This window comes from Schistocerca serialis, chromosome 11 (genome assembly GCF_023864345.2).
Source record: "Schistocerca serialis cubense isolate TAMUIC-IGC-003099 chromosome 11, iqSchSeri2.2, whole genome shotgun sequence".
Classification (NCBI taxonomy): Eukaryota; Metazoa; Arthropoda; class Insecta; order Orthoptera; family Acrididae; genus Schistocerca; species Schistocerca serialis.
The window spans coordinates 127,961,823-127,982,443 of NC_064648.1; the positions used below are offsets into that span (position 1 = coordinate 127,961,823).

Genomic DNA, 20,621 nt, shown 5'->3' on the forward strand with positions numbered 1-20,621 from the left:
GGCAAACTGGCTGACACTGACGGCGGCGGTGCACAAATGCTGCGCAGCTAGCGCCATTCGACGGCCAACACCGCGGTTCCTGGTGTGTCCGCTGTGCCGTGCGCGTGATCATTGCTTGTACAGCCCTCTCGCAGTGTCCGGAGCAAGTATGGTGGGTCTGACACACCGGTGTCAATGTGTTCTTTTTTCCATTTCCAGGAGTGTATACAGGTCAGCCTCTACATGACACCACATATTAGTTGACGGAGGGATATAACCACTGAATGAAAATGCATGCCCGTGCATTGAAGTGCTAAAGAAACTGATATAGGAATGTGTATTCTTCAAATGCATAGATATGTTAACAGGCAGAATACGGCGCTGTGGTCGGCAACACTTGTGTATGACAACAAGTGTTTGGCACAGTTGTTAGATCGGTTACTGCTGCTACAATGGCAGATTATCAAGATTTAAGTAAATTTGAACGTGTTGTTTACTTGTCGCATGAGCGACGGGACACAGCATCTCCAAAGTAACGATGAAGTTGGGATTTTACCATTCAACCACTTTACGAGTGTACCGCGAATATCAAGAATCCGGTAAAACATCAAATCTGCAACATCGGTGCGGCCGGAAAAAGATCCCGCAAGAGTGGGACCAACAACTACTGAAGAGAACGGTTCAACATGATGGAAATGCAACCCTTCTGCAAATTGCTGCAGATTTCGATGCTGGACCATCAACAAGTGTCAGCGTGCAAACCATACAGCGAAACATCATCAATATGGGCTTTCGGAGCCGAAGGGTCCACGCATGTACCCTTGATGACTGCACGACACAAAGCTTTACGCCTCGCCTGGGCCTGTCGACACCGACATTGTTAACCAAATCTGGGATGCCTTGCAACGTGCTGTTCAGAAGAGATCCCCACCCCCTTGTACTCTTACGGATTTGTAGACAGCCCTGCAGGATTCACGGTGTCAGTTCCCCCGAGCACTACTCCAGACATTAGTCGAGTGCATGCCACGTCTGTTGCGGCACTTCTGCATGCTCGCTGGGCCTTACATGATATTAGGCAGGTGTACCAGTTTCTTTGCCTCTTCAGCATAGAAGATGCTATTTATTTCCCCTTTATGTCCGTTCAGGTCAAGAAACGTTCAACAAGACGACAAAAAATGCAAAGTCAAAGGAACAATAATGTTTCTATCTCCGATCTTGGCACCAAATTTGGGATCGCGTAATGCATATCACCGCTGGTCGAGCGTAAAGCATATCAGAATGCGATAATCATAAGAGAAGAGCAAACACCGTTCAAAGATGTGAAGTGCATCCTGCAAATCCAACAGCCAATTCGATCATCTACTGAAACGACTAACTCTGCAAAGTTAACATACAGTGCTCAACCTGAACTATATCGTGGAAAACTATTGCTGCCCGTATCTGACCAAATAACTGTTGATACTCGTGTGTGCATGCGCGCCAATTGCGTGCAACAGTTAACACTGTTCGGGAGCCATCTTTGTTTGCGTGGTCCGAGAGGTTGCGGAAGGCCTGCCGTTCTTGGAGGCGGAAGGCAGAGAGTGTCCTTATTAAAATTGTAACTTCTAATTTTGGGAAAGCTCTCAGTCATTCACCAATGACAGTAATGATTCTGAGTGCCATCCAATCTCCAGTCAAGTTTTGCCGAGATTGCGTCCGCCACCCCAGTGAAATTTCAAGATTTTGACAGAGCGAGAGCGGGAATTTAGGTTTTATTTGTAAACGGAGTGAAGGGCAGAAACTACCAGTCTTTCTAGCTATGTTCCTAAGTAGCTGTTGAGGCACAGAGTCTCCATGCACTTGTGATATTTTTGTCACATAAAAATGTGTTTTTTTTTTGGTCTCCTCTAAACACTACAAAATTTTGCATTCGTACTTGTTTTGTATACTATATAGTACGGGTGTCGACAATACATTCTCATCTTGTAACAGACTTAGATGGAAACATGCCAAACTGTCAAAAAACTGACAATCGAAAGACATCAGCAACTACCTTGAGCGGCACTGTAAATCACGGAAGATCTACAACTGGATATCCACAGAAGTTTTTCAATCTGATTGCTCGAATTAGACTAGAGTCAACGTAGGCAGTACATAAACATGTAGACGGGTCCCAGTATTAAACTTACCTACAATACTGTGAACTCCTGAAATAAATATCTCGTAGAACAAGTTGAAACGATAGAGAGAGTGCAGTGCGTCCACGAGGCCGAACATTTGTGATGCCTCCGGCTGCCGCTCTTCGCATACCGCACTGAAGCTGCTGCGAAAGGAGGGGGGCTCTTGGTGGTAGGTGAGAAGGTCCTCATTCAGTAGAGGACGCCTGTAACATACAAGTGATGAGGTTCAAATTTTAAACAAATTAAGTCGACGTGCCATATCGTGGACACTGTATGCTTTAATGTGAAAATACCCAGAATGAATTTACACTCAACAGTCGAGTGTTCCCTGATTTGAAACTTCTTGGTAGGCAAAAATTATGTGCAAAACTGGGACTCGAACCCACAACCCTTGCATTTTTTTTTAGCTAAAAGTCTTTTATAGTGATGAAAAAAAAGAGCAAAGTTATACAATTAGTAATGCAGAGCTTTACCTCCACTAACAGAAGCTTCAAAATATTAAGTTCATTCACAAATTTAAAAAGTTGACAGTACCAGTGTATATTTTGTATCAACAAGAAAATTGTGTGTGTGTGTGTGAGGGAGAGGGAGAGGGGGAGAGAGAGAGAGAGCGAGAGAGAGAGAGAGAGAGAGAGAGAGAGACTTGCAGAACTTTGCTGACCTGCTGAAAGGGCAATCAGCAGCAGCTCACCTGCCATGCTGCAACCGCACACACATCAGCAGAACGAGGCCCCAGCAGCACTGCAGCCGCTAGCAGTGTGGCTAACACGGGGGCACTCCCAAGTGTCAGTGACCAGTCTACATGAAACTTGGGGGCAGGAGGGAGGGGAGGGGGTGGGAGGAGGGGGGTGGAAGTGTGTAGAGTAGTCACGATAACGCAATACATATCTTTTGTTTGTGCCCAATTTCACATCTAAAGAGTAGTACACACACCAGGAAGTAATTTGAGATATTACGCTGGGAGGAAATATCTTCGAAACTACAGCATATTAAGAATGTTTCCCTTCTAGAAGTTGATATGTAATTAATATTCTTAAAATCTGCGTAATCGAATTTTGTAATAATTTCAACTTTCGCAAAATACTTCAACACCATTACACGCAATTTGGGTGCACAGATCCTGAGAAATCAGTACCCAGAATGACCACCTCTGGCCGTAATAACGGCCTTGATACGCCTGGGCTTTGAGTCAAACAGAGCTTGGATGGCGTGTACAGGTACAGCTGCCCATGCAGCTTCATCACAATACCACAGTTCATCAAGAGGAGTGACTGGAGTATCGTGATGAGCCAGTTGCTTGGCCACCATTGACCAGACGTTTTCAATTGGTGAGAGATCTGGAAAATGTGCTGGCCAGGGCAGCAGTCGAACATTTTCTGTATCCAGAAAGGCCCGTACAGGACCTGCAACATGCAATCGTCCATTATCCTGCTGAAATGTAGGATTTCGCAGGGATCGAATGAAGGGTAGAGCCACGGGTCGTAACACATCTGAACTGTAACGTCCACTGTTCAAAGTACCGTCAATGCGAACAAGGGGTGACCGAGATGTGTAACCGATGGCACCCCATACCATTATGCCGGATGATACGCCAGTATTGAGTGACAAATACATGTTTCCAATGTGTGTTAACCACGATGTTGCCAAGCACAGATGTGACCATCGTGATGCTGTAAACAGAACCTCAATTCATCCGAAAGAATGACGTTTTGCCATTCTTGCACCCAGGTTCGTCAATGAGTACACCAATGCAGGTGCTCCTGTCTGTGATGCAGCGTCAAGGGTAACCGCAGCCATGGTCTCCGAGCTTATAGTCCTTGCTGCTGCAAACATTGTCAAACTGTTCATGCAGATGGTTGTTGTCTAGCAAACGTCCCCATCTGTTGACTCAGGGATCGAGACGTGGCTGCACGATCCGTTACAGCCGTGCAGATAAGATGCCTGTCATCTCGACTGCTAGTGATACGAGGCCATTGGGATCCAGCACAGCGTTCTGTATTACCCTCCTGAACCCACCGATTCCATATTCTGCTAACAGTCATTGGATCTCGACCAACGCGAGCAGCAATGTTGCGATAACATAAACCGAAATGGCGATAGGCTACAATCCGACCTTTATCAGAGTCAGAAACATGATGGTATGCATTTCTCCTCCTTGAATGAGGCATCACAACAATGTTTCACCAGGCAACACCGGTCAACTGCTGTTTGTGTATGAGAAATCGGTTGGAAACTTTCCTCGTGTCAGCACGTTGTAGGTGTCGCCACCAGTGCCAACCTTGTGTGACTGGTCTGAAAAGCTAATTATTTGCATATCACAGCATCTTCTTCCTGTTGGTTAAATTTCGCATCTGCAGCCCGTCGTCTACATGGTGTAGCAATTTTAATGTCCAGTAGTGTATTTTGAAAAATGAAAATTTTTGCTACAGCATAAATTAAATCAAGCTACATACATTCAGGTGTAATAAAGCTGGTCTCTAAATTACCATTTTTGGAAAATAGACTGTACACAGTGTGCTGTCAGAGTATTTTCAACAAATCTAGTTAAAATATCTGAACATTTATCATGTTGTTGTTGTGGTCTTCAGTCCAGAGACTGGTTGGATGCAGCTCTCCGTGCTACTCTATCCTGTGCAAGCTTCTTCATCTCCCAGTAACTACTGCAACCTACATCCTTCTGAATCTGCTTAGTGTATTCATCTCTTGGTCTCCATCTACGATTTTTACCATCCACACTGCCCTCCAATACTGAATTGGTGATTCCTTGATGCCTCAGAGCATGCCCTACCAACCGATCTCTTCTTCTAGTCAAGTTGTGCTACAAATTTCTGTTCTCCCCAATTCTATTCAATACCTCCTCATTAATTATGTGGTCTACCCATCTAATATTCAGCATTCTTCTGTAGCACCACATTTCAAAAGCTTCTATTCTCTTCTTGTCCAAACTATTTATCGTCCACGTTTCACTTCCATACATGGCTACACTGCATACAAATACTTTCAGAAATGGCTTCCTGACACTTAAATCTATACTCGATGTTAGCAAATTTCTTTTCTCCAGAAACATTCATCATTAGTCTGGTTATTTATTTTACTTACATTTGTTTTTTCTTTTCAATTGTTATTTTACAATCTCTTTTTTGTATTTTAGTTTTTTAGTCTACCATTTCATATACATGTATTTTGTTAACTGAACATAGTAGTCACTACTATGCAAAAAATCTGCAAATAAATGCTTAAATTATAACCTTTTCTTACACCATGCACATAAAAAGAACAAAATTTCTTCACATGATATATACATCTGTGAACACAGTATGAGAAAAAAATTCAACAGGATTTCAAATTGTTACAGACGACCCTCTGAACATTCCAATTTGTATGAAGCATATCTCTTACATTGGTAAGCCTTGGTGAAGATGATTGATTATTTACTGCTAAGTGCAGCTTCATTATATTGTTTCTCAAGTGGAGATTGAGATTATAATCATTCAACACAACTAGATACAAAAATCTTCTCACTAAAGTATTCGTTTTCCAAAATACATTAACGGTGGTGGGGTACTTTGCAAAATTTCAGATTATTACAAAAGTAGATTATACAATTTCCACGTATCATTGTTTCAGAGGTATTCCCCCCCAAATCTAATAAGCTACATTAGCTGTTAGGGTATGTTTTATCACATAAAACTGAAACGGGGTACACAAAAAAATTGTGTGTTACTTTATTTTGCTCCCTCTACACACCCGCCAAGTTTCATATAGATGGTTTACTGATGCTTGGAAATGTTGCCTTGTGAGAGTCAGCAGGTCTGCGACCAGACAGAGCCCAGCGCATATGAGCATTACATATCTCAGTTGCCTCCTAGTGGTAACCGTGCTCATCTTGTATAATTTATTTATAAATTTCGACAAGAAGTGTCTTGTATTAATGTCAAATGCTTTGTATGTTTCGCTTATTAATGACATATTAATTATATTATGTCTTTTAGACACTTCTTTACTGTTTTTTAATAATGCACAATATCAGTGTTTTCTCTTTCCCATCCCTCCTTTCTCCATTCCCTACCTGTAATTTATGGTGCACAGCTCCACATTTTGCATACTGGGTTCGACAGAATGCTAGATGCCACAGAATGCTTTCGAAAGCATACTTTTCTACTGTTATGGTCGTTATGCAAATTTGGCTATGTTCTTCTGTTTGATGAATTATTATTTTTCATTACTTGTGGTTAGCCGGGTACTATTACATTTGAACTAATGGCAATCTATACAGTCAGAAAAATTGCAACACCCTCAGGGACAAGGTCATGCTATTGGCAAGCGAGGTGACACGTACGTCTTCTTATTGGCAAGTTAGATGACACGTACGTCGTCATTGTAGGAGTACATGAAAACAAATTAAGACCAAATTAAACACACATGTCACAGTAAAAGGCACCCAAACAGTGTCATCATCATACTGCTTACACTCCTACCCGTTTGGTATGTACTTACACACACACTCACAAAGGTGCCGAATGGCATCTTGCGCTAAATTGTTCCAATTATCTTGCACCTTTTTGTTCAAATTCGTTAACAGTTCTGGCTAGCCATGGAGAACGAGCAAGTTCCCTCCTCAACAGGCCACATACACAGGGTGTATACACGGACAAGGGAAAAAAATTCCCAGATTTTTCCTGGGTTTCCGGGTCAAAAATACACTTTCTCCCAGGTAATAATACACTTTTTTCGTGTTAAGTGACAGTATACTTTTCCTTGGAACTGTAAAACTTATCAAACCATTGAATCATGGTTTTATACACCAGGGTAGAATTTCTCGTCACTTTACAAAACGTAATTTAGGGGGGAAAAAAACACATTTTGAAAAGATCTGCGATGTGCAGCAACGTGTACGCTGCATATTTTTGTATTAAGAAAGTACAAATTTGAATTCCATCGAACACCGCGTGTTACTTTCCGAAGCATTGAAATCGATATTGCCAGCCACTCATAGCTCATGTCACGCGATCCCGCCAGGTGATGACAGCGGATATTCAGAGCATAAGATCCGTGATGTAGTCAGCGAATAGCAACATCACTGTTTAGTAGCATGAACACACAAACAGGAAGAAGTTAATGTTTTCATCATACATTCTCGCAAATAGTTCATCTTTTGTAAAAGGAAAAGGAAACTTACTTTGAAAGTAACGCTTTTTAATCCACCATTCGTAATATTTTCCCATTACCTGTTAGAAACGGGTTCATTTCAGCAGTTGGTACAGAATGCCAGATAACAGGCATCACCACATTTGCGCACCTGCGAGGATGCGGGAAGCCCGTATGTTCATACGACTAAAACATTAAAAGATCTTACATTATGTCATAAAAGAAACAAGACATAAGAGGATACTTCAGGAGCATCGAAATTTCGTGAATCATACTAAAATGCATAATTCAGCTTAAAGTGCACATTCGTACGTCTGGATTCGGGTGAATATTTTCTTGGAGCACCTGTACTGTATTATTCTCAAGTCTGGTTCTTTATTATGGCATAATGCGAGACAAGCTATAAGATGAAAATGTGCACTGGAAATGCAGCAAACAGTTGAAACTAGGCCAACAGTGAGGAATTAAACATTTCATTTCAAATAAATGGACTGCCTCAGCGCAAAAGACTAATAAAACCTCAATTTCTATAGCAAACCGATAAAAACAGCTTCATGGTTCTGCAAGGCTATTTATACTTGACTGTCAGAGAGGTGAAAATAAAATAAAATCTGAAACTAGTAACTTATTTAATCCTTGCATAATTATGTAAATGTATTTTAATTCATTTGATAGCTCCCGTCCACAGAAAACCGTTTTGTTTTCATTTGACGTGAGAGCAATAAACAAAGAGTGGAAACAGAAAAATCAATAAACGTAAACACGTGTCATGTGGAGACTACCCACCTCCCCATTACAACTCAAGATCACTGTGTATCAGTCCAGGACCTACGATATTTCCGAACCGGAACAATTGTAGTCAGTAGCGCCTCCCTCCCGCCAGCGTTTGACGTAGGACGCCAACAATTAAATTGACTTTTCAAAAAATGTTCATCTTGTAACACATCTGTTTCTAAAGAGTCTAATACATAAAACATGTGTCTTTGAGTAAATGTAAGACATGTTATTTAGTCTTAAATGTGCCAAAGTGCAGTGCCACACCTCTTCACATAGCACCTTTCTATCGCACGTCACTGTATTTCGCTCTGTCGAATTCAAACGTGTGTATTTTGTAATGGGTGCCATCAAACTATATTCAAAACAGTGGAAATTAAAATGTTCTGTGGTGCCTTTCCTGCTCCCAGTCGACCCGTTTTCATCCCACCCCTCTTAAAAGGAAAAACTTGCAATTGATACTGGATGGGATTATTTGTAACCGGAAAAACAAGAACTTTTCAGAAAATTTGCACTCTTTATTGCCTATTAGCTAGTAACTTGCTGTTTTGTGTGAGTCAAAATTAGATATAAGGTACATAAAACCAATAAAGATAAAGAGACAAGCAAGGCCGTGCACATTTCTTCAATCCTTAAGCATAGCATTTTTTTCTCTATGTCTTGCTGCAGCTTTACATGGCATGCTTTCCTTTCTGTGAAATAATCTATTACCTCATCAAAGTTTATCAAACGTTTTGCTACATGAAGAAAACGAAATGTCATTGAGAGAGCCAGTCCTGACAAAACTCTACCATCTGGTGAGCAAGATGTATGATACAGGCGAAATACCCTCAGACTTCAAGAAGAATATAATAATTCCAATCGCAAAGAAAGCCGGTGTTGACACATGTGAAAATTACCAAACCATCAGTTTAATAAGTCACAGCTGCAAAATAATAATGCGAATTATTTACAGATGAGTGGAAAAACTGGTAGAAGCCGACCTCGGGAAAATGAGTGTGGATTCCGTAGAAATGTTGGAAAATGTGAGGCAATACTGACCCTACGACTTATCTTAGAAGAAAGATTAAGGAAAGGCAAACCTACGTTTCTAGCATTTGTAGACTTAGAAAAAGCATTTGACAATGTTCACTGGAATACTCTCTTTCAAATTCTGAAGGTGGGAGGGGTAAAATACAGGGAGCGAATGGCTATTTACAATTTGTACAGAAAACAGGTGGCAGTTATAAGAGTCGAGGGGCACAAAAGGGAAGCAGTGGTTGGGAAGGGAGTGAGACAGGGTTGTAGCCAATCCCCGATGCTATTCAATCTGTATATTGAGCAAGCAATAAAGGAAACAAAAGAAAAGTTCGGAGTAGGTATTAAAATCCATGGAGAAGAAATAAAAACTTTGAGGTTCGCCGATTACATTGTAATTCTGTCAGAGACAGCAAAGGACTTGGAAGAGCAGCTGAACGGAATGGACAGTGTCTTGAAAGGAGGATATAAGGTGAACATCAACAAAAACAAAATGAGAATAATGGAATGCTGTTGAATTAATTTGGGTAATGCTGAGGGAATTAGCTTAGGAAATGAGACACTTAAAGTAGTGAAGGAGTTTTGCTATTTGAGGAGTAAAATAACTGATGATGGTCAAAGTAGAGAGGATAGAAAATGTAGACTGGCAATGACAAGGAAAGTGTTTCTGAAGAAGAGACATTTGTTAACATCGAGTATAGATTTAAGTGTCAGGAAGTCGTTTCTGAAAGTATTTGTATGGAGTGTAGCCATGTATGGAAGTGAAACATGGACGATAAATAGTATAGGCAAGAAAAGAATAGAAGCTTTCGAAATGTGGTGCTACAGAAGAATGCTGAAGATTAGAGGGGTAGATCACATAACTAATGAGGAGGTATTGAATAGGATTGGGGAGAAGAGACGTTTGTGGCACAACTTGACTAGAAGAAGGGACCGGCTGGTAGGACATGTTCTGAGACATCGAGGGATCACCAATTTAGTATTGGAGGGCAGCGTGGAGGGTAAAAATCGTAGAGGGAGACCAAGAGATGAATACACTAAGCAGATTCAGAAGGATGTAGGCTGCAGTAGGTACTGGGAGATGAAGAAGCTTGCACATGATAGAGTAGCATGGAGAGCTGCATCAAACCAGTCTCAGGACTGAAGACCACAACAACAACAACAACAACAACAACAACTCAAAACTTGTGGTTTCTCGAGCTGATTATGTGTATTGTGTCACTGTCTGCTCGATAAAACGAAATAGGCCTGTCTAACATTGCAGAAATTGCAATACACACTAAATAAACTAGACTGTTTTGGAACTAATGGTCATTTTTATGACGTGACAGGATATAATTCATGAAGTACCAATATCAAATGTCTATTAGGCCTACTACAAGCAAAAAGCTTTATGTTAGGAAACGGTTTCAAGGATGAGATTGAAAAGTAGTAGCACGAAATTTTTATATAAATTTGGAATTGTCATATTCTTCCATAATTTGTGTGATGTCCCCATTTCTTCTCCTTCCTCGTTCTAACAAACAATCTTGTCATCACTAATTCTGTAACTATTCCTGCCAGTGCCAAAACTTATTCTCCGGTTAACTTCACTAACCGTGCCACAATCGCCTGTTTAGTTATTCCGCGTTTATTCTCTGGTTAGGCATTATTACATGTTCGTACAACATGTTTTCCGAGCGACTCCCAGAACAGAAACTAAGTGTGGACTGTACAACTGGCCCTTACCAGTAAAGCACTCTAGACAGAACTTTTCTGTCAAAATTTAAATTTCTTGGGTACACCGAGAAGATAACACGTAATCTTTCTTACCTGTTAGTCATTTATTTCCACTCTGTTAGTCTGAATCTATGGCTTTTGCTGGTAATTATAACAACGCTGATCATTTGCACAGCCAGTCGGCTTTATTCTGCTCAGCTCGTATAGCCCCGTCCCCTCTCGTCTACAGGGAAGTTTATTTCTAGATGCAACGAGGTTCCCCTGGCAGACACCTTCACGCATTCAAAAATCAACTTATGATTCATTCAGAAATCAACAGAATGCGCCCAAAAAATGTTCAAAAACCAACAGGGATGGGTTCCAGAATCATACAAATAATCGACAGACCAACGTACGCTGGATGCTAGGCACTTTGTGAAACAAGGTTTTTCCCGTAAGAACATGAATTTGGCACTCCTCCCCCCTCCCCCTGAAACTGCCACCCAGGACTGATTATTGTCCCCCCCCCCATCCCCTCCCCTCCCGCCAAGATCCGGGCCTGTTGCAAGATGTGTGAATCTGACTGCCTGGGTGCGCCACTAAAATCTTTCTGGGTAGCGTCTCGCTGCTTGCTGCTACTGCTCATCCAGCTGACAGCCTCGCTTCTGTAGCCAGAAGTGGGAGAAGGTACTACACATACGCAACTCAAACACGCATGCGCATGAGTCCGCTCGCTACTGCTCATACATCTACATCTACATACATACTCCGCAATCCACCATACGGTGCATGGCAGAGGGTACCTCGTACCACAACTAGCATCTTCTCTCCCTGTTCCACTCCCAAACAGAACGAGGATAAAAATGACTGCCTATATGGCTCTGTACGAGCCCTAATCTCTCTTATCTTATCATTGTGGTCTTTCTGAGAAATGTAAGTTGGCAGCAGTAAAATTGTACTGTAGTCAGCCTCAAATGCTGGTTCTCTAAATTTCCTCAGTAGCAATTCACGAAAAGAACGCCTCCTTTCCTCTAGAGACTCCCACCCGAGTTCATGAAGTATTTTCATAACACTCGCGTGATGATCAAACCTACCAGTAACAAATCTAGCAGCCCACCTCTGAATTGCTTCTATGTCCTCCCTCAATCCGACCTGATAGGGATCCCAAACACTCGAGCAGTACTCAAGAATAAGTCGTATTAGTGTTTTATATATTCCCAAAATTCTACCAATGAACCGAAGACGACTATCCACCTTCCCCAAAACTGCCATTACATGCTTGTCCCACTTCATATCGCTCTGCAATGTTACGCCCAAATATTTAATCGACGTGACTGTGTCAAGCGCTACACTACTAATGGAGTATTCAAACATTACGAGATTCTTTTTCCTATTCATCTGCATTAATTTACATTCATCTTTATGTAGAGTTAGCTGCCATTCGTTACACCAATCACAAGCCCTGTCCAAGTCATCTTGTATCCTCCTACAGTCACTCAACGATGACACCTTCCCGTACACTACAGCATCATCAGCAAAGAGCCGCACATTGCTATCCACTCTATCCAAAAGATCATTTATGTAGATAGAAAACAACAGCGGACCTACCACACTTCCCTGGGGCACTCCAGACAATACCCTCACCTCCAATGAACAGTCACCATCGAGGACAATGTACTGGGTTCTATTACTTAATATGTCTTCAAGCCACTCACATACTTGGGAACCAATCCCACATGCTCGTACCTTAGTTAGGAGTCTGCAGTGGGGCACCGAGTCAAACACTCTCCAGAAGTCAATGAATATGGCATCCGTCTGATACCCTTCATCCACAGTTCGCAAGATATCACGTGAAAAAAGGGCAAGTTGCATTTCGCAGGAGCGATGCTTTCTAAAGCCGTGCTGATGCTTGGACAGCAACATCTCTGTCTCAAGGAAATTCATTATACCAGAATGAGATTTTCACTCTGCAGCGGAGTGTGCGCTGATATGAAACTTCCTGGCAGATTAAAACTGTATGCCCGACCGAGTTCCGAGTTCGAGTCTCGGTCGGGCACACAGTTTTAATCTGCCAGGAAGTCTCAAATTCATTATACTTGAACTGAGAATATGTTCAAGAATCCTGCAACAAACCAATGTTAAGGATATTGGTCTGTAATTTTGTGGATCCGTCCTTCTACCCTTCTTATATACAGGCATCACGTGCGCTTTTTTCCTGTCGCTCGGGACTGTACGTTGGGCAAGAGATTTGCGATAAACGCAAGCTAAGTAACGAGCCAGTGCAGTAGAGTACTCTCTGTAAAATACGAATCTAATGTAAACAGTTTATTTCCTTTGTTAGAATATTGGTTCTTACGAGTCAAAATTAGAAAAATCTAACTGAAAACAAAAACAATGAAAAATTCCGGGGTTTTCCCGGTTTTCTCTCGGATGAAAAAATTCCCAGGTTGTTCCCGAATCCCCCGGTTGTCCCGGGTCGTATACACCCTGCATACATGTCCAAATGTAGAGACATCTGGTGGTCTTGTTGGACAGTGGCTGCACACCAAAAACAGCATGTTAGTGGCAGCATCCGTATGTGGACGTGTGTCGTCTTGCCAAAAGGGCACATTCCCAATGGCCTCGGCGCATTAATAACACCGGTTCCCGTCAGATTACCGAAGGTAAGCACTGTCGGGCTCAGCTAGCACTCGGATGGATCTCCGTTCAGGTCTGCCGAGTGCTGTCAGCAAGCAGAGGGCACTCAGCTCTTGTGCGGCCAATCGAGGAGCTACTCGATTCAGAAGTAGTGGCACTAGTCTCAAAAACTGATAATGGCCAGGAGAGCAATGTGCTGACCACATGCCCCTCCATACCCACATCCGGTGATGCCTAAGGGCTGAGGATGACACAGCGGCCGATTGGTACTGTTGGACTTTCAGAAGCTGTTCGGGCAGTGGTTTTGGGGTTGTCTTTATATATATATATATATATATATATATATATATATATATATATATAAACAAAGATGATGTAACTTGCCACACGAAAGTGTTGGCATGTTAATAGACACACAAACAAACACAAACACATACACAAAATTCAAGCTTTCGCAACCAACGGTTGCTTCATCAGGAAAGAGGGAAGGAGAGGGAAAGACGAAAGGATGTAGGTTTTCAGGGAGAGGGTAAGGAGCAGAAAGACTTACCTTAGGGGGAAAAAAGGACAGGTGTACACTCGCACACACAAACATAACGATCCGCACATATACAGACACAAGCAGACATTTGTAAAGGCAAACAGATCTCTGTCCAAACTCTTTGCCTTTACAAATGTCTGCTTGTGTCCATATATGTGTGGATGGATGTGTGTGTGTGTGTGTGTGTGTGTGTGTGTGTGTGTGTGTGTGTGTGTGAGTGCGCGCGCGCGAGTGTCCTGTCCTTTTTTCCCCCAAGGTAAGTCTTTCCACTCCCGGGGTTGGAATGACTCTTACCCTCTCCCTTAAAACCCACATCCTTCCATCTTTCCCTCCCCTTTCCTCTTTCCTGACGAAGCCACCATTGGTTGCAAAAGCTTGAATTTTGTGTATGTGTTTGTGTTTGTTTGTGCGTCTATCAACATGCCAATGCTTTCGTTTGGTAAGTTACATCATCTTTGTTTTTAGATATATTTTTCCCAAGTGGAATGTTTCCCCCTGTCAAGGAAATGGAAATGGCAGTAGTATTGCGCAACAGCATGTGCAACGTAGCAGACACTGGTTATTTTACATACAGGAACACCTAATGTGGCAGCGAGTTGTAACACATGCCGCCACCCCTGTTTCACAACCCCTCATTCCCCCCAGAATGAACACTGAGTTGAGACCCATTGCCGTGGGCGAATCCACACTGGAGTAGGCAGTGCACGAGGTCTACGCCATAGGCGTTGTAATGGATCTGGGAGATGTTATTTTTTTTACCGTATTTGTCGATACTGAATTGAAAATGTTTTCTTATATTTTTGTCAGAATTTATTATAATTTGTCTTATTATATGTTAATTTACTTCTGTTTTTGAGAGTAAAAGCATATTGATTACTATTAGAAAATGTATCGAAGAATAGCAAAGAAACTGATTGTGTAAAATATCTTTGACGTTGGAGTAGTCTTTGACTATAGTCAGTCCGAGTCGGAAGCTAACTCTTGGTGTGTGTTGACGGAAGAACAATGTGAAGGTCACAGTCATAAATAATTTTGAATTATGTTAACTATTATTTTTGTATTATCTGAAAAGAAGAAACTACATTGGAAGAAACTGTATTTGAAACACCAAAATGAGAGAAACACGTTGAACCATGTCATTTTCTGCAGCCGACAACGATGCATTGTGGAATCATACTTAGACAACTGAAGCCAAGACTTATATTTGCTTGCAAACGTCTAATGGAAAAGGTACTGTTACGAAATATGGCAAATTTAAGTTTATAAAAAATAGTGACCATATTTTCAACTTGTGTAATAGCCGGGAAGGCAAGCCATATTTCAGCGTGCAAGTCCATCACTTGCATGCAGACAAAACATACTCACATCAGTAAAGGCCACAGAATGCAATCTCACTCTCCACTCATCTCTTTCAGGCCACCAGAGAAGCCGTGCCTGGTGGTGTTGTGATGTCTTTGGTAGCCTGGCCAGATTCACATGTATTCTTAGTCCTGTTGCAAGCAGAATATTCCTTGTGGTCGCTGATGAGACAGCTGGTGCAACACGTGCCCAGATTTCGTCCCTGGATGATCCCGAGTCAGCCGCCACCGTTTGCACAGTGGTCTGATGTGCATCTGTACTACACGGATGTACAGAACCCGGTCTACAAATATAGGAATGTTCCATAGACCTCTGTTGAAAGCAGCAACACACCAGTGAGGTATTGTACCCGACACGGCAGCAGTGAGTCAGCACATCCATCTGGCTTCCCGCACATCCACAGTGTGTCCCCAAACAAGTCTCTGAAACTGTGCAATGGTGGTCATTGGCGGAGCATGGTAATTAGTATGTAATATTCTAAGTAGTGGCAGGTCCATGTCTTCGTACGGAGAATTTCTGATTCCACTGTTCCCTGTCTTCAGCTTCTTCCTTCAGTCTGTTGTATCTCCTTCCATCTTTCATGTCGTCCAGATGTTGAATTCTTCTTCTTCCCCGTCCTGCGTTTCCTCTGAGTTTCCCTTCGATGACATCATGTATGAGTCCCTCGTGTCTAAGTACATGTCCAATCCGGATGGCCTTTCTCTGAAGAATTGCATGCAGAATACTTCACTTCTCTCCTACTCTTCGCAGTATATCGTCATTTTTTATGTGATCTGTCCACTTGATCTTTTCCATTCTCCTCCAGCACCACATTTCAAAGCTCTCTAAGTATTTTTTCTCCTTCGTTCTCATGGTCCATGTCTCTGCTCCATACAGTGCAATGCCCCAAATGTAGCACTTTATCAGTTTTTTCCTCAATGCCATACTCAACTTGCTGGTCAGCAGGGATCTCTTCTTGTTGAAAGCAGCTTTGGCCATGGCGATTCTTGCTCGGATTTCGTTGGTGCAGTGGGCATCCTTCGTGATAAAACTTCTAGGTACTTGAACTGATTCAAATCTTCCAGTTCCCAATTGTCAACAGTTATCTTCAAGTGTTTCTCATGTTTTGATATGCGCATCACTTTCGATTTTTCGATGTTACACCCTTGAATGAATGTTGCAAACACTGTTCACTTCTAAACTCAGCACAGTAACTGCCTGCAGAGTGAAAACACATCACCTCCTGAGCAACATCTCATGGCTGATGTCCCTCACAGATGAATTAATAACACTTCGACCGCTCAACATGCACATGTTATACCCTGGTACCACTGAATACAGTCCTAGCCAGTTGGCAAAAGTAGCCCCAACAAGAACGTTGCTTCCCAACAGTTAGTGGAATTCTTGAAACTGTTTTATCATTCAAGTAGACCTCTGATACCAGTAGCTGAATTTGTACAAATTTCAAATGGAACTTCAGCCTTAACAAAAAGAAAACCCCAAAAATTTCAGACTTTTCCTGTTTCTTTTCTTTTTTTTTTTTTAATTCCTTAGAAACTGAACGTTTAATCAAAAAAAGCCAAGGTTGTCTGAAGGTAGAGAATTGAATTTAGATCGATAGAGTACCAAAACTTGGGTATTTGATTAATTTTTTCTACTTTCATTTCGAATAACACTCGTGTCATTGCTATAAAACACGCAACCAATCTGACGTATAATTTTACAGTGGAGATGGTGTAGAAGTTTGAATCGTGTTTTCAAAAAGTCAAATAAAGCAAGAATAAAACAAGCTGGCATGTAAGTTTTGTCATTATTCAATTATAAGCAAATCTCATGATTAACAACCAATGTCAGCTTTGTACTTTCATCTGAATGTTTTCTTCCAGAGTTCACAGTTCACTCTTGTTAATTTACTTTTCAGTACACTTTGTCTCTGCCTACGAAAGTATGCAAAAGACACAGAAACCCGTGTTTTACAAGATGTTTGATGCCTTTAAAGACTCAGTTCACTTCAAAAAGGTATAGTCCATAGTAGATGGAGGATTTCTGTTGCATAGAGTGGCATGTGATCAAAGGGAACTGTTTTCTTCCACAATTACAAAGCTCGTCAATGACTGGCTGGGCAGTTACCAAAAGAACTGTGCCGACCATTACATTTATGGAAACAACGTGAGCGACCGTGGCAAAAGGTTCGTTTCCATCGAATGAATAAAATAAACAGTGCCTCATTTGTTTATTGATTGCACAACTTCAGGGTGAGCGCTTCAGTGTTAAGCAAGCGGCTGAGTACACCAACACTGCAGGTGTGGCCGCGACTGCTGGCCCTGCCCAGTCGTTCGGGAGGATGCCGCCCTTATGACTGCTTCAGCCCCGTTGTCCCCCAACAGGTTTTAGCTTCGCCCAGGTAAAGGCAGACGAAGTGACGCAGTCTACAGCCTCCTAAATTTCAAGTTGTCTCATGTATCAAAAGACAACATTCTGCTCCTACACGCCATCAGTGGCTGAGAAACGAGTTCATCATTTTTCGACAAAGGTAAACTGAAACTCCTCAAGACACTGGAGACGAAAAGCCACCAGCAGAAAACAGCAGAGGTATTCAGCATTTCCACTGCTACTGCTGCTGACATTGATGAGGCTGGACAAAAGTTCGTAGCAGCCCTGTACTGAGAAGATGACGCAACACTATTGAAAGTGTTTCGCTCTCGTATCTTGGAAAACTGTGTGTCAAGAATGTCATTCAATCTCACCTTATTGTCTCCTAAACAAGCAACAGCTCAACCGTATTCCCCGAGAACGTATTTGAGAGTGCAAGATTGGGAAAAAAAAACAAACAAAAAAACACACACACTAGGTACTCTGCAATGGGGCTGGACGGCTTCAGAATTCGGCCTCTTGCCAGTTCCCACCTGTGAAACTGTTGAAAGCAATTTGCAGAACGTGCAATGGGGTACCCTGGAAGTTGTTGCTGCAGGAAAAACGTCATTGCAAAGTCCAACATGCCACCCATCTTCCAACTGACATGCCTATTACTGACCTTGATGTCTGCAACACAGACAACAACATTTTGAAAGAAGGAAGGAGAGATCCCACCAAAGATATGAATACGGAACAATGGGAAGAATTAGAGTTAATGCTATTTGGACCAAGATTTTAAACATGGCTGAAACAGCAAATGTTGAAATTCTTCACAGTAAATGATGACAGCCAAAACAGTTGCATGATAAAGATTTATTAAAATTCTTGACCATGGTTTCAATATATCTAAATATACCTTCATCAGAAGTAAAATACATAGAGTTCATAGGCGAAGTACTGATGCTGAGCTGTGTTCGCATCGACCCTCTGTCCATAATCATGTTGTATAAATGGAGATGATGTTTTAACTACTGATGATGCCTTTGGCACAATTGTTTTATGAATCTCCATTGCAGGATGTGATTTTAGTGCATTTTACTTCTGATGAGGATATATTTAGATATACCGAAACTGTGGTCAAGAATTTTAATAAATCTTTATCCTGCAACTGTTTTGGCTGTCATCATTTACCGTGAAGCTATTTGGACCCTTATTCTCCAAACATTTGGAGAAGTAACCCCATAAATTTTAGACAAAATTATTGTACTTAGGTAATGATAGAAGCTGAAGAAATTAATTAAAATTTGTGCCAGGGCCAGGACTTGAAACAGGTCTCCTACCTACAAAGCAGATATTCTAATCATTACAACACCGTAGCAGGATGACGAACACAGTTCTACGCAGTACCCTAGTACAGTGCTACCCCTAATGTGAACTTCAGTTCATGCCTTCACCCCATTTTCCCTTTCTGCAGTCATCAGTATTACACAGGCTCTCAGTTGGAATAGCACCCCAGCCTGTACCTCAGGCATAGGTGATCTATTGATCTGTTGGGATTACATTTTGCTTGAGACACTGCTATGATGGTGTAATGGTTAGCACATCGGTGTAGTGAGCAGGAAGCCTGGGTTTAATTCCTCGCTGTGGCACTAATCGTAATTCATTTCTTCAGCTTGTGTCATTACTGAAGATAATACTGAGACTCCCAAATCTCAAGGAAAATGTAATTACATCAGACTGTACTTAGCGACACAGTAATCTTTTACTCTAAGGTGTTTTGATTCACTGTATTACTTTAATATAATTTTAAACAATAATATTTAACCCAAATTATTGTTAACTAACTTAACCTTCTCTATTCCCAATAAAACAATAACAAACCTATCTTATTTCTTTTCAGTAATACACCTGTAAACAAATCTTTTGCCCTATCTATAATATTGAAATATTATATTACTGGGCTAATTTTACAGTATTTAGCACTATTACTTCAACAGCTTTATTTTAAGAACTATTTACCAGTGACAAAAATAGAAACTGAATGACAGAAAAATTCACTGAACAGAAAGCAGAAATCACTCAATGACTATTTTTGGACCCATTCTCAAATCATCATAACATTGTCAAAAATAGTATTTCCCAAAAATGGAAAAAAGACATGTCAAACCACAGTTACACCACATCCAGAGTTTTTTCAGTCGTGTGTGCTTAGTTGCCTAGTTTTGTACCGTAGCACTGCGGTGGCGTCATGCCCAGTTTTAGTGTCAGGTACCACATTCTTTCCCAACTTATGAGTGTTACCACAAATTGAGAAATCTTATGTAGTAACTATCAGCATCTGTATTTTATGTAGTCAAAGTAGTAACACTGTTCACTGTAAAGGTTTGCTTTGATCATCTGCTGTCTAATATGTGACATATTGTTAAGACAAAGGGCAAACCAAAGAACTGAAAAGTATACGTAGTTCGAGCACTTTGTCATGAGCAGTTGTTGTAATATCTACTTCACTTTGACCCATAAGTCACATTTTTATACTCCAACCTGAATTAAACAATCTAAGTAGCTTTTATAATACTAAACAATATTTTCTAGCGAGAAAGTAAAATGTAATGAGTTCGACAAGAGTTTGAAAGCACACAGGCTTATACCTGAGTATATACTTCCCAGGATTCTTCTGGTCCGCTTCCACCTTGTAGTTCGGTATCTGCTCGCTGAGTGAGCTCACATCGCGCACCCAACCCCTTAACTTGGTGAGCAGCATGTCTCTCACACGCTCCATGTCCTTAATCCATACATGGAGCTGCTGATCATTTGTGTGATCACCCTGAGACACACAGAAAATAGTTCAGATTACTTTCAAGATATTCACAAACAGCAGGAAAAATTTTTGGTAGGTTCCTATGGGACCAAACTGCAGAGGTAATCTGTCCCTAGGCTTACACAGTACTTAATTAACTAATTTATGCTAAGGACAA

General features: G+C 41.4%; 1 protein-coding gene across 1 annotated transcript in view; it reads right to left on the reverse strand.

The window, feature by feature from the left end:
- The window catches only part of LOC126426932 (uncharacterized), a 126,540-nt gene that overhangs the window by 16,958 nt on the left and 88,961 nt on the right, over positions 1-20,621 (reverse strand). The window contains exons 5-6 of the mRNA XM_050089040.1: positions 20,295-20,470; positions 2,148-2,341 (exon numbers count right to left, since the gene is read on the reverse strand). Of these exons, the coding sequence (XP_049944997.1) occupies positions 2,148-2,341; positions 20,295-20,470 (370 nt within the window). The remainder of the gene's footprint in view (positions 1-2,147; positions 2,342-20,294; positions 20,471-20,621) is intronic.